The sequence below is a fragment of the Rhododendron vialii genome, chromosome 8a, assembly GCF_030253575.1.
Source record: "Rhododendron vialii isolate Sample 1 chromosome 8a, ASM3025357v1".
In the NCBI taxonomy this organism is placed as follows: domain Eukaryota; kingdom Viridiplantae; phylum Streptophyta; class Magnoliopsida; order Ericales; family Ericaceae; genus Rhododendron; species Rhododendron vialii.
Genome location: NC_080564.1, coordinates 368374 through 382891, shown reverse-complemented (window position 1 = coordinate 382891; position 14518 = coordinate 368374). Strand labels below are relative to the sequence as shown.

General features: G+C 33.9%; 1 protein-coding gene across 4 annotated transcripts; it reads right to left on the bottom strand.

The window, feature by feature from the left end:
* Window positions 1–249: 249 nt before the first annotated feature.
* Window positions 250–4613, bottom strand: LOC131336035 (uncharacterized). Of its 4 annotated transcripts, none has more exons than XM_058371650.1 (8): window positions 4484–4613; window positions 4227–4332; window positions 3540–3619; window positions 3132–3458; window positions 2748–2824; window positions 2020–2065; window positions 1860–1928; window positions 250–577 (listed from the first exon to the last, which is right to left on the bottom strand). In XM_058371650.1, exons 1-8 carry the CDS (start codon window positions 4532–4534, stop codon window positions 563–565), a joined length of 771 nt encoding a protein of 256 aa, XP_058227633.1. In that variant the 5' UTR covers window positions 4535–4613; the 3' UTR covers window positions 250–562. The 4 variants fall into 4 exon arrangements, 3 of the variants coding, with proteins under 3 accessions (XP_058227633.1, XP_058227634.1, XP_058227635.1); XM_058371651.1 differs by having other exon boundaries at window positions 2020–2062; XM_058371652.1 differs by lacking the exon at window positions 4484–4613 and having other exon boundaries at window positions 3540–3647.
* Between the last annotated feature and the right edge of the window lie 9905 nt (window positions 4614–14518).

Here is a 14518-nt window from a genome sequence, read left to right as displayed (position 1 = left end):
TTCAACCTTTTACTACTTTGATTGAAATGTAATTACTTCGAAGTCGATCTCATTTCTTATGGGTCCATTCGCTTGGTTCATAATCATATGTAATCTTGTTACATTTCAATCATTCAAAAAGCTTGAACCGGAACAAAATAGACCGAACCCCCTAAATGCAAACATCCGTCTAAGCGGAGAAAAAAATAAAAAACGATAACAAACATAGACAGAGAGACATGAACCAAGAATTACTCCAGGGCATCGAACTATCGAAGAGCTCATGTTAGATTACCGAATAGTCTGAAAAGCTTAACAAATGTTTATTACGTCATCCAACTCTCCTAATCTAAGATATCGCTAAATTTTACATATAATACCCAATTCGAGATATTGTCAACGAATCATAAAGGCATATACACATCAATTGGGCAAAAAATATTTTATCATTGAAAGCCTCGGAAGATTTCTTTCCAAAGAAAAAACCATCGCCTTCAGTTTTATCCTGGAGGTAACCCTGAACACCCTTATGGCTGCAAGTGCAATTGTCCTCCTGTTGTAAATGACACTGTATCAAGGATTATCACCAGGTACCTGCCTGAAGAGTTTGCAAGGTCAATAGGTAAAAAATTAATTCATAACTGTCCGACAATGAAGAATATAGGGAAAAATACAATTCAATATTGTGCTCTAAATGCAGATAAATAGTTACAAATAGAAACACAGATGCATAAGATTTCAAAATTTCAGGAAAGCAGAGAATCTATACACTGACATTCTTCAATAAATGACTTGAGATAATAATGACCAAAAGAAAGAGACTTCTGTTAGAGGACCAAAATAGAGATGCAAAGTTGTTTTCACAAGTGACTCAAACTAATTAACTCAAATGAAGGCAAACACAAATAGGTGGTTTACCCAACAGGCTAATATGAATATATTATGCATAAAAGGACCTACCAAGTAGCCACCACCCGAGACAACACTATACCAAATATGACACCCAAGTGCAATACATCAATTGATAAATGCAGAAAAGCAAAACAGACTCCTATGTTAAGGAAGCGAAATAAACAACATGACGCTTGACAATTGCTGCTTACAGCCTTGTGCTGTCCTCCTATAAATAAATCAAAGCTTCCAGAATTTCATTCGAATACTCACTAATCTCCTAGGCTGAGTTGCATCATCACCACTACCAACAAACCTTAAGGATCTCCTGTCTCCATATTTTCTTTTGTTTTTTCTGTTTTGAACATCAGTCAACATTTTCAATTTTGCCTTACACCCATGCTACCACCCAGCCCTTTCCCCTCCCCAATTTCGTAATTTGCCATAATGTTCCTCCTCTCCCGTTTTCTATTTTAAGAGAAACCAACATTTTTCTTAACCCCTGCCATTTTAAAAACAAAGGAGAACTCTCTCTATGTGGGTGGGTGGGTGCACAAGCGCGTAAAAGTTGGCCAAATCAGTTTTCATGTTCAGATGGAATGTAGCAAAGTTATGTTGCCAAAATCAGTTTTCCTATCAAGCCAAAATGTACTATGTACAGGAAGTTATTTACCAAGTCACTGAGACATTTCAAATTCAGTTGCAGGTGGTAGTTAAATATGGGGCAACTCAACTCTTCCAAGGTGGTAATAAAAAGTTCTAAAGATTTCTCCATGTCCATGTGTTTCTTTTAGTGTTACATTAGGTCTATTTAATACTTGGTAGGATTTTAAAGTCTATTACCTTTACCTGCTCTGTTGTGAGTACTTTAATATCAAAGCTTATCTACCAAGATTTAAAAAGTAATAGTCATAACAATAAAATTGAAAGGACAATAGAAAGTCATGCAGATAATCACATTCACAAACACAGATGGAGATGAAAAATACCTGCAATGTTGCTTTTGCTTCATGATCAAATGCTTTGCAAAGAATCTCATAACTCTTCTCAAGTCCTATCTGCAAGCGTAATCATAAGAACATATCACATCGCAAATGGCGAATTTAGATTGACAAAAAATGAAGCAAATGTACTGGCACAGATTCATACTAATGGATCAACTCTTGATGGTGAAATAGTTGATATCATGTACCTGCTCAGACGTAACAACCAAACATTATTAAAGCAACGTAATGATTTGCATGTAAAAATAACATAAAATAACTTATCCATTGACACTACCAACTTCTTCTTTTTTGTTAAATTAACAAAAAATAATTTTTGTAAGTAGACAAACACTCATGTCCGAAGCGTTGCCTGACCCCTGCACCTCGCTTTTGGTGGTAGATGGAGATATCACTAAAACGAAAATCTCATAGTGAGTCGTGAATGTGATAGTAGGTCTAGAAATGAAGAGAAGGTAAAAATGATGGTTTGGCATCCGCCAAGTCTAAAAAGGATGACGGCCATTAGTGTTTCCCATTGCTGCACGATCTAAAGTTGGCTCCGACTGTTCACTGCTCAGTCAATGTCCACAACCCACAGCACTCTTTCCCTTCAAATGCTTCTGAGCACAGATGCAATTCATCGTGGAAGACCTTAAAGACTTGCTGTCTAAAAACTTGCTTCACTATCTGATTGCCATGCCCATTTTTATACCAAACAGTGATCATTAAACGGCAACGATGAGATATCAAATTGTTTGCAGTTGGCGTTTGGAACACTTACGATTGATAATAAGTCAGGACACAGGTAATAGGTAGAACCCTAAAGTTATACAAGATGCAGAGGCGATGGTTTTTGGTTGTGGGTAAAGGATAGAGTTGCATTGAATTTACCTAAGCTTACTCGTATAAAAATTCAGTGCGAACAAATTTCCTTTCTGAACAGTTAGCACCACAGCACCCATTTGGTTCTGTGAAAGATGAAAAATAACAAATTATTTGAGAAACAGCATGCATGAATCATTTTAAGTCACTAAGTAAACCAAATTAAGCAAATGAACAAAACATACAAAACCAGATACATAGGTTGACAGTAATTGTATTAAACCAACTAAGTGAGTACTGAGTGCAAAAAGATAGTTAAAAATACCAACTAAGACTGTATAAGCAAAATAACATGTTAATGTATACCTTTGGAAAGCCCTTCTTTTTGTATTTTATAGAGTTCATATCCACTAGTAATCATCAAAAAAGGGAGCATAGACAAAATATCAGCACCTTGTGAGCAATAAGCTCAATCAGTTGCATTAAGAATTTTCCGAGTCCCTTCCTCTGAACATGAGGCTCAAGCTGTAACTCATACACGTAAAGAACAGGTATCTCTTCCTCTACAGTAAACCGATAATGTACAAATCCAACAATGGTTCCCCTACCATGGATGACATCAGTAGAGGCCCTTTCAGTTTCTACCCCAGTTGCCTGATTTCCATTTGCATTTAAATCCTCGTGCACAAATATATAACGTGCTTCTGGAGCAACCATTTCCCTGCGCTTCACCTTCTCTTCTGTAGGCCACTCAGACCCATATGGTCCTTCCATATTGGCCTGAAAAATCAAACAAATATCAGCGTTTGTTTACTTGGAAACCTAAAAGAATGAACACATCTTATTGTCGAGTTATGCTACCTTAAGGAGATTCTGAATGTACTGCTTTACTGGAGAGGAAAGCTTATCACCGTACCCCGATTCCAAGTAGACAGACAAGCCTAGAATCCATAGACCCTTGTTTATGCACTGAAATAAGTTGTAAGGAAATGGACTGACAGGGAACATAATATACAACTCTGTCTGTCCCATACGCGGAGCGACAAATGGACAGAATGGAACAAGGAGCATTAAGAAGAAGTAGAGAACATGTGTGTATCCTCGTCCATGACCAAAACAATGTCGTGAAAAGAAGTGATTGAACACCCAAAGAATGACGTGAAAAACAAACAAGCCATTTTAACTTCTAAATTGACAAGTTAAAATTTTCTATTTCGTAGTCCTCTAACACGGTCACTAACCCAACAGAAAAAGGAATTAAGCAAAGTGAAAGTATAACCAAATTACTTATATAACATAAAATAGCTGGGAGTAATTTTTTTTTTTAACTAGTTGAGTTGATATTTCTGCTATGCTAATGCTGTAACTGAGGGGAAAAAATAAAACTTGAGGTCATGACTTCCTTTCTTTTTCTCGATAACCTAAAGAAGCCTCTGATTTCGTTCTTTTAGCTAATGCGAGCTAAAATTTCCTCTATCAGTCACAAATACACAGTAATTAAACGCAAATAGGGTTTTCCAATGGTGTACTATGTATTAGTAAGTGTACCATTTCTTTGGTAATGGCGAAAAGGTGGGAAGGAAGCAAGATGATCTTTGTCGGGAGAAGAAGCTGCTTTCACAATCTCATCTATTGCTTTCTTCTTCTCCAGTATCTGAAACCCAAAAAAAAAATATCACTAAGAAAAACACGAGCTTTCTTCTATCAAATTGCTTACACACGAAAATTGGCAGTAGAAACTTGCATTTGAATATGAGACATTCAGATAGATGAGAGCTAAAAGTTTCGTTTCTCTGTCTTTTTACCTGTTTCCTGCTCGTCTTCCTTTCTCTGCCGGTGACAACCTTCGACTCCATCACTGTCTCGCCGACGGGCCCCCAATCTCTCTATCTCTTTCTCTCTCTCTCTATTTTTGCTGTGTGAACTAGGGCCGTTACTCGAAACCGGAAAAACCGGACCGGACCGAAAATTTTAAACCGATTGAATAATTTCGATCTGGTTTCGGTTTATAAAATTTTATAAACAGAAAAAATAATTTCGATCCGATTTATGTGTTTTAAAAATCTGTTAAAACCGGACCGGTTATATATATATATGTATAATATATATATATATATATATATATATATATAAAAACACAGGAGAAGGGTTGAATTATGGGTTTTTGGTTGATATTTTGTGGTGTATATTGGTCTAATAAATATATTTATTATATAAAAACTATTTTTATGGGCTTAATTATGTTTTTATGGGTTTTTTTTTTATGTATTTGGCTCAAAATTGGTCCTTTTTTGTTGGGCCAAAAAAAAAAGGTTGAATTATAGATTTTTGGTTGATATTTTATGGATTGAATTGTGAATTTTTTGATGTGTTGGGCTAAAAATATGGCACATGAATGAAAATCGGATAAACCGGACCGAAACCGGTTGAGCCGGTCGAATAACCGATTTCGACCAAAAAATACACTCAAACCGGTCGAAACCGGACCGGTATCACCTCTAGTGTGAACATTTCCCCCTCTTCGAGTAAATCACATTCACATTCCCTAAGTTTTGTAAATTACATCACGGTATTGTAGTTTTGGAATTTACATTTACTTCCGAAGCTGACGTTTAAAGTCTACCCTTTTGAAGTCTTCCTCCTCCTCCTGCTTTCAATCCAAGAAAATTCTACTATGTACTATATCTCCTAGGGGAAAGGGAAGTGGGGGTGCGGTTTAAACTCAACCAAGTGAGGTGTCATTATCTGCTCTGCCAACTGAACTAGGAGGCATCTTCTACCCTTCTGTAGTTAGTTGTTAGGTTGAGTAATAGATTCTTCTCTTATCCCAATATGTTAGGCATAAATTGGAAGTATTAGGCCCCGTTCCGGAACGATAAATAAGTACTTATTTTTTAAGAAGGTAATTTAAAGCTCAAAAATCATGTGCTTACGCAAATAATTTTTCTATCACTATGGATCTTGTTTGATAGATCTCATTGAGATCTTTAATACGGTGCAAAAAAAATTGAAAAATTATTTTTCATTTACGTTATTTTTGAGTTTGAAAATGTGAAATAAGTACTTATTTTTTAAGAAGGTGTTCTGGAACTTAGTCCGACTCAAACTACAATTAGGAGGCGAATTGCAATCAACCTAAGATGCATGGTCCTGCAATAAGAAATTCTAACCCATTTGGAATGTGAGTGAAAAGAAAGGAAAGAAAAAGAAAACTTTGAGAAAAGTGTACAGGAAAATTTATTGTGCTTGATTCTTCGTTTGACTATTTTTCTCTCCATTTCCACTCAAACCAAACAAGAGAAAAATAATTTTCTTTTATTTGCCTTTGTTTCCCATAGGTTCCAAATAAACTGTGTGTCTAATTAAGTCAAATAAAACTCAAAGCCCACAAAGAGATTGGCACATCAACATGCAAGTATAAATGGACATTCACGGTCGCACATCCATATTGCAGCATGTGAGTTTTAGAGGAAACAATTGTGTGTGTGTGCGCGCGTGTGCGGTTGTATGTGGTCATTGGCGTTGATATCTGGCCAAACCAGTTATCGTTTTGGACTTGGTTTGACATCTCTAAATAAAATTATATGGATTGTCTGCCATTGCCAAAACAATTTAAAGATAACCAGACAAAGAAATGAAAAAGTCAGCTTTCTTAATTAGTTCCCACTCTATCATCGAAGAAACGCATAAAATTAATGGAGTATGTCAAAAGGACATTCTAAATAAATATTTACTTGCCCAATCAAAGTGAGAATTCATTCCGGTGAAGAAACACAGAAACCACAAGCCAGTGGGTTTCAGTTCTAATTAACCTTCTACTACTACATTGATACCAATAGATGCCAAATACCGACAATTCTAATTCTCAATTCATTGCCTAATATGGCGTTATATTATTATAGAGTTATTCATAACACATGATAATGGGTCCACCTATATAGATAATTTGAGATAATAAACTGATCGATCATAAACTAACTAGATTGCAGCCCTTGTCAATCATTGATTAGTTGCCAAAATTGGCCCACCTATCATACCCAACCTAAAATTATCATCCAAACCACCTACTCATACCAATCGTGTATATACAATTAATTACGTAATATCTTTATGTATGACATTTTGGCATAAGAACTCAGATGGTTTGTTCTTTTTTTTTAATTAATAACACGTGTCTAAGGCAGCTTTCACGCATCTCGAGTAATTCTAGAGGCCAAATCTCACCCCCCGGGTGTTTACTAGTGGGGAGTTCAATTAAAGACAAAGCAAGACTCTGTATAATTGATCCAAAAGGATTTCATAGTACTTAAAAGGTTTGAAACCTAAGGTCATCCATAGTGGTATAATCAAAAGCCAATTGTTTTTAAAGTTAACAATGTTTGTGTAAAAGATGGCTCACAATGGTATAATCAAACTTAACAGCATCCTTAGATATAATCAAATTTTGGGCTTTGAATAACCAAAATTAACAACATTTTCCAATAATCAAAATTTGTGGATTCAACACCACATAAGTTAACTGGTTCTTTACTTCACTTACAAACTGTTTCTCTTTTTCTTCCTCCAAAAGTGAAGCTCATATCTCTAGATCATCTACAATTCAACTCATCATCCCCGGATTAAGGTATTTCACTCTTCTTTCCCGTTACTATTTTCTCCCCCCAAAAAATTCATAATAGGAGGGAAGAAAGTCACCGATTTTTTTCCCAAAATTAAGGGAGGGAATCGATATATTTTTGCTCCCAAAAAATTAACATAAATTGAGGGAAGTGAATGGCGGAAAACAGAGGGGGATAGAGAGTGTGAAATTGTAGTGGACCCATTATTTTGGTTATGGACTAGAAGTAACCATTGTGGACCTCAACATTGTTAAGCTTAACAATCTCTTAAATGAATAATCAAAAGCTGATGTGTCAACTTTTGATTATCTATTTTTGATTATACCACTGTGGATGGCCTAATATCTTAGAAGGAAACAAACTCTTAAGTTTTAGTTTTTTACCACCACCCTTGAGTTCTCATAGTGACTGTGAATTTGTTTGGGATTATTTCTCCCCCAGTTGGAGCTAGTAGTTGAATTGGACTTATGTTGATTGTGGAATTGTTTTCAGTTTCATGTAATTATATATATGTTTGTATTTCCTAACGCTTTAAAAAAAAAAAAAAAAACCTTGAGTTCTTATATGGTAGTTCAAGATTTCCATTCAGCTTACATATATGTATGGAAGTTTGATCTTGAGAAAGATTATCATATTATTGGCGCATGTTTAGTGGACGCGCGTGTGATAATAATTAATTAATCAAAAGTGCTACACACATAACGGTTGTGTAAAACACGACACACAACCAATCTCTAGCCTTCCATGGCTGTAATGAATGGTCAGGATTCGCTCAAATTCTTCCTCATAAAAGTTAAACTTATCCATGGAAGAGTTTTTTTAAAATCTAGACCGTCCAAATACATCTGGACGATCAGAATTACACACACAACCAACACAACGGTTGTGCAAGTAACATTTTTGTTAATAGTTACTCGGAACTAAGAATCTAATTTGCCCTGGGCTATACACACACATGAACCAAAAAGAATTTTATAATTAATGTTCAACAAATTTGTACATAAATACGTATATGTACAAAACTAAACAAAAAAAAAGTACAAAAGCATACACTATTTGAAGTTGTACCCTATTGAAAATTGTGTCTTGCGTTGTTTTAGAAAAGAACGAAAAAAAAAGAACACTATTGAAGTTGTACCCTACTGAAGTTGTGCCATGTATTGTTTTAGGGAGTAGAAATTATTTATCATCTAATTTGAGTCGATATCTTCAACAAATTCTCTTTCAATGAAGATAATCATATAATCCGCAAGAAAATCGTCCTCTATTAAGAAGATCAATTTTCACATACTTCATAGCTGAAAATACTTTTTCCGTAGGTGGGCTAAAATTTCTTTAGCCAAAATTCTACATGTAAATTTGTGTTTGTTTTTATTTTCACCAGGGCTACAGCCCACGTCACCACTCACATACTTCCGCCCTTGCTATAAAATTAGATGTGCATTGCACCAAGTTTTAAATCACAACCAAATCCAATGGAGCCATTACAACGAATTTTCTTCCCTCCTTTATGTCCCCTACTTTTTGTTTAGCTAATCTAAACTTTTAAGCATGTTGCAGATAATATTATCAGAGTTTTAGGAAATCTGTTTTCGTAAAATTTTGGCCTAAAAAGATTGTCTATTTCACTAGAGTAACTATATACCTTAAACTCTGATTCATTTAAGTTCATCTAATTTTTTTTAATTATTTTATATGTTAGTTTCCCTTTATGAAAGAACAACAAATTTGAAAAATAAGCCAAGAAATTGAAGTAAAAAAATAAGATCACTTATCAAATTCGAATATCGAATTGTGAGTAAAAGAGTCAAGATTAATTGTAAGTTTTTTCAGACCAACAAGATTTATCATATATATTTGAGATTGTTTGATTTTTTGAGGTTGAACTTGGATAAGGTACGTAAAGTTATCACTGAAATTTTGCACTCAAAAATTAGATATCTTTAGCTCGGTTATCCTCGGATTATTAGTAGTAGAAAAACAAAAGATGATATAGTACTAGCACCACAGATAGAAAGAAGATCACGGTATTCTACTATTTTGGTAAAAACAGTATTTTGCATGTTGAATAAATCAAACTAACTCAAACCCAAAAAATTGTATTTTTTTTTTAATTTGGGTTTAAGAGCAAGAAATTCAATAGATAATTACAGCTGGAAAAAACAACATAGAATAAAGCTACACTTAAAATAGAAACTATGCGCGCACTAGCTCCTTGCAAAAATTGTTGATCTCCTAACCCCCGGGTCGTACGTGAATGATATTAGAGCTCTCTTAGTAAGACAATGAGCCTGATGAATTGCGCTCGACCTTTTTAATCCTACAAAAGGTTTATTTGAAAATTTATTGTCTGAGTTTGGGCAACGAAAATATAAAAATAATTTGTTGAATTAGTCAAATCCTATGAGTAGAGAATTGGTTTTGACGCCAGCTGGCTTGAACGACTTGTTCAAGTTTGGGGGTCACGGGTCAAAACACTGGCCCCCTCACTTTCACTACGCTCCTTTACCTTCCTTTTAGACCTGAGTCCAAACCAGCCCACCAATTACTAAAGAATCGCATCCTAGTCTAAAGGAGGTGTTTTTGGCTTGGTTTGGCATAAAAAAAACTCCCCCTCCATAAATCATATCCCCTCTCACTGTTGGGACTAAGTTATGGAGGCTAGGAAGGATGGACCGGGACTGATTTGACATTTATTAGGAGAGTGCATACGGCACTGCACACACTCAAATAGAGGTACATGTATTTTAGCATTTTCCATGTATTTATAGGTTTAAAGGTTTGCAGCATATGCAAAAATGGGTCTCTGCTTATGAGGATTTATGATGCACACATTAATTTGTACTGGATGCATTTATGAAACCTTATTTACGTGTTGTTATTCCCTACTAATTAATCTACTTAGGAAATTGAAATTAGGTTTTTGTCACGTGTTATTAATTTTTGGTTTTTTTTATTGACAAAAATGTTGGAGTTTTACCTACTAGTCACTTCGTTGACAATAGAGTATGAATGACAAGAACGGTAAATATGGGAGAGTGATTAAAACATAGAAGGTGTGTATATGTGACTTGATTTAAATAACGTTGAGAGAGAGAGAGAGAGAGAGAGAGAGAGAGAGAGAGAGAGAGAGAGAGAGAGAGAGAGAGAGAGAGAGAGAGAGAGAGAGAGTGTGTGTGTGTGTGTGTGTTTTGATTGGAGAAGTGACATACAAAAACCACAAATAAATTGGAAGTGTATCTCAATATCAGAATATTTTAATTTGATTATTTAATGGGATTAGGTCAGGAACCTGTTGTATATAATTGATTTTGATCCTTTTCAAGTTGCATTATTTTAGCCTTAATTTAAAATTAACTTATTTTTCTCCCCTTTTGAAACTTAAATGAAAATAAGTTTAAGTTCATCCATTTTTCTAAATTTAAACTTAATTGCCTAACATACACACAATTACAATATAAGTTAAGTTTAAAGATAGGAAATAAGTTTAGTTAGAAGAATGGATTAAATTAAAAAAAGAGAGTTAAATTTAAGTTAAGGCCAAAGAACGCAGCCTCAATATGTCTTAACATTGTTAAAAATTAGGGCGGCGATTGAGTAGATTTAACGTCTGCCCTAACTTCTTTCATTAATTCCTACAAAACAGGATACGTATTTGTCATCACTTGGAAAAAAAAAGTTATCTACCTTTTGTCAAGTGGATACAAAAACTTGCCTGTCAAAGTTTATTTCCTCTCTCCTTCTCTTTTTCAACAAATAGGATTTGTGATGGTTCATTGGGTTGTTTTCATTTTAGAAGTTGAAAAATGTGATTGTAACAACAAAGATTAAAAAATAAACAAGAATACTTAGCACGAAAATGTTTCCATGTACATCTCATGTCGATTAATTGTATATTAATCTATATGGTGTTAGTTATGAATGATAACGATGCAAAATAAATTGAACAAAGAATCTGAAACTATATATATAGTAAAATTTAGTCCAATGTATATATATGTAGCCCAAATTTAGGTACGTGCTTCCAAAGTTTAATACTAAGTATTTAGATTTACACACATATATATATATATAGCTAGCTAGGTTGAACTCTCCTGTCGTCCCACGTACTCTAACAAATACTAATGTACTACAACTATGTATGAACCTAAAAAAAAAAGTTGTCAACAAATTTAAAGAAAAGTTAATTTGTTCAGTGAGGCCAAGACATGACCTCTTTCCATGGGATCAGATTTTGGGTGGAAAAGATGGGGAAAAAGTGACCTCTATAAACTTTTTACAAAGAAAAGTTAATTCGTTGTTGGTAAAATTAAAGTGCGCGCCTAAGAGATTAGGAACAAATAAATAAGTGCATTAATGTTAATTTTTATAAACAAAGACAAAGATCCTACTATTTATTGTGAACAAATTGCATCAAACTGCACAACCTATATGTTTATCACTTTATTTGATACATTCGCATGCATCGGTACAACAACCAGTCCCAAGTGAAATATATAAATTAAACCAAATCTCTCTCTCTCTCTCTCTCTCTCTCTCTCTCTCTCTCTCTCTCTCTCTCTCTCTCTCTCTCTCTCTCTATATATATATATATATATATATATATATATATATATATATATATATATATATATATATATATTTGGCCACATCAGGTGGAAATTAACAAATTATTGTGTACGTGCTAGCGTGAAATACAAATTATTGTGTACGTGCTAGCGTGAAATACTAATGCTGATCATAATTTCATAAAAACATGATCCCTGTCTCATTTAGTGTGCCATAAACTATTTATCCAATTATTGATTAACTGACCCTAAATATCTAATAATTATTGTGAGTTTTTCTATGCGACCCATGACGTCGATCAAAATAGCAAATGACCATCTAGTAGAGTGTGTGTGTGTGTGTGTGTGTGTGTGTGTCTATATATATATATATATATAGACATGGCATCTATATCATCTGGGGATGGGGTTATTACCGGATAAAAATCATCCTGACCTTTTTTCTTGATATACAACAATTAATTTAAGAGAGTGTATCAAATTAATTAGCAAGAGAAAGTACTCATCTTGTTAAACACCAATTAATAAAAAGTAACTGTTTGGAATTTTTTAACATACACGTAAAGTTGTGACAGTACTGTTTCAAAGGCTATAAAAAGAGTCAAAATTAATGAAATTAAAGTTATCTTGACCTTTCTTGATGGGCTTCCAGCTATTGAGAGAGGGAATTTTAAAGCTTATAAAAAACATTCAGTTATATATGGTCCTTATGGGCAAGAAAAGAAAAATTCTAGTAAAAGGTCAAAATCTATATAAAATGTGATCAAAACAGGACTTTGGGAAGTTATATATATATATATATATATATATATATATATATATATATATATATATATATATATATATATATATATATATATATATATATATTTATATATATATATATAGAGGGAAACAAAGTTGAATGCAAATCACCATTCAATAAGTACGTGCGTGCATCTGTTTGTGCAGTTTAATTACTCTATATTATATGACGATGTATTGTGGTATATATTCAGTAGTTTGTTTGTTTATTTGTTTAATTTGTTTGTTGCTTAAAATTTAGTAGTCGATCGCGCGGCTAATTAATAAACTTGTTTGGTGGATTGAAATGGCGGCTTAGTTTTCTTACGAAGAAAATACATGCACAAAATAATAGTTGTGTGATCGCTTTCCTATTTTTTTGCATTCCTACCTACTTATAAGTTATCACTACTTATATCTGGAAATTAATCAAACAAAAAAAGTTGATCAATAATTAGTTGCATGTAAGCTAAAAATTTACCTGTGCTCATGAAAAGTTATTTGGTGATCATCTTAACTTTCTTTTTGACATTAATTATGTCATCCGTAACTTGATATGTGCAAACTCCAAAGAGTTGGCCAAGTGGTTTTGGTCTAAGACTTAAGTGTTTGCTTCATCTTAAGTTTTTAGGTTCAAAAAGAATTGATAAGTATAACTTGGTCTATCTAAACAATAGATAATACAAAAGTCTGCATGCTTCCTAATCCTATAAGAGAATAAATTCTTTACACCGCCGGTGTAAAGAATTTATTCTCATCCTATAATTAGGAAAGTAAAGTTAAGAAACACAATTGGGAGTATAATTAGGAGCATGTGCTAGAAGCAAGCAATATAGTAGTGTGTGTATATATATAGTGGAAGTGGAGTGTGAGTCGATTACGCGGCTAGTGAGCACAGCAGGGGAAACCAAAAATCTGGATCCCATATGATCGGAGCTTCAATTAATTTTTATAGATTATATATCGAGTATCTCTCGTATAGAGTAAACAAAAATTAGTAGTACCAACCGTTAGCAAGTACCAACCCAACATGTACGCGCTTCTACCAGTAGAAGCTGTCTCCCACTCCCTTCCTTCCTTCCTAGCTCTCTCCCTACAATATACTCCGTATGTATCTATCCATCCATCTACATATCGATCTACTACTATTCTTTCTTTCTTTTTTTCCCCGAGGAACAAGCAAATGCTATTGTATGGATCAAAGAAAGAAACACTACAATGAAAACCTAAAAAAAAAAAAAAATCAACAAAAATAAATAAAAGCAGGTCACAAAATATCAGCAATAAAAGTGGAACAACGTCACATCGAAGTCGACTCACGACTAGGTTTTGAAGAAGTTAGATTTGCGTCATGTTGAAGTACTAGTTTTGTCGCCATTTCTGTCTCTGCCCCACACTTTTGTCATCGCTACATTTTTATCGTAACTCCTCCACCGTCGCCTTGTTCAAAAGCCGTTGCAAATTGAAGGTGACTATTGTTATTTCTCTTATATCATCCAAGTCATAGTTGCAATTATACTTTATCTAGTTGCCTGACTACAAGCCTTTATGGGCATTGCAATTTTTGAAGAGCAATATTTCCTACACAAATATAACTAGTATCATTTGATGCATGTGATCTTTTCATTATTTACAGGAGTTACGTGTAGTTAACAAGATACATGTGTTTTAAAATTATGAGTGCTTGGATAGTGGAGTAGTTTTGAAATTCGTTTTATCAAAATGCATTTAGATATATATTTTTAAATTCTTGTTCCATACGTAGACTACTGTATTCAATCAAATTTTTTTTTAACATAGGAGTATCATTTTAGTAATGCTTTTACTGATTTTGGTCATAATCAAGATATTTATACTCCTCAATTCGTAA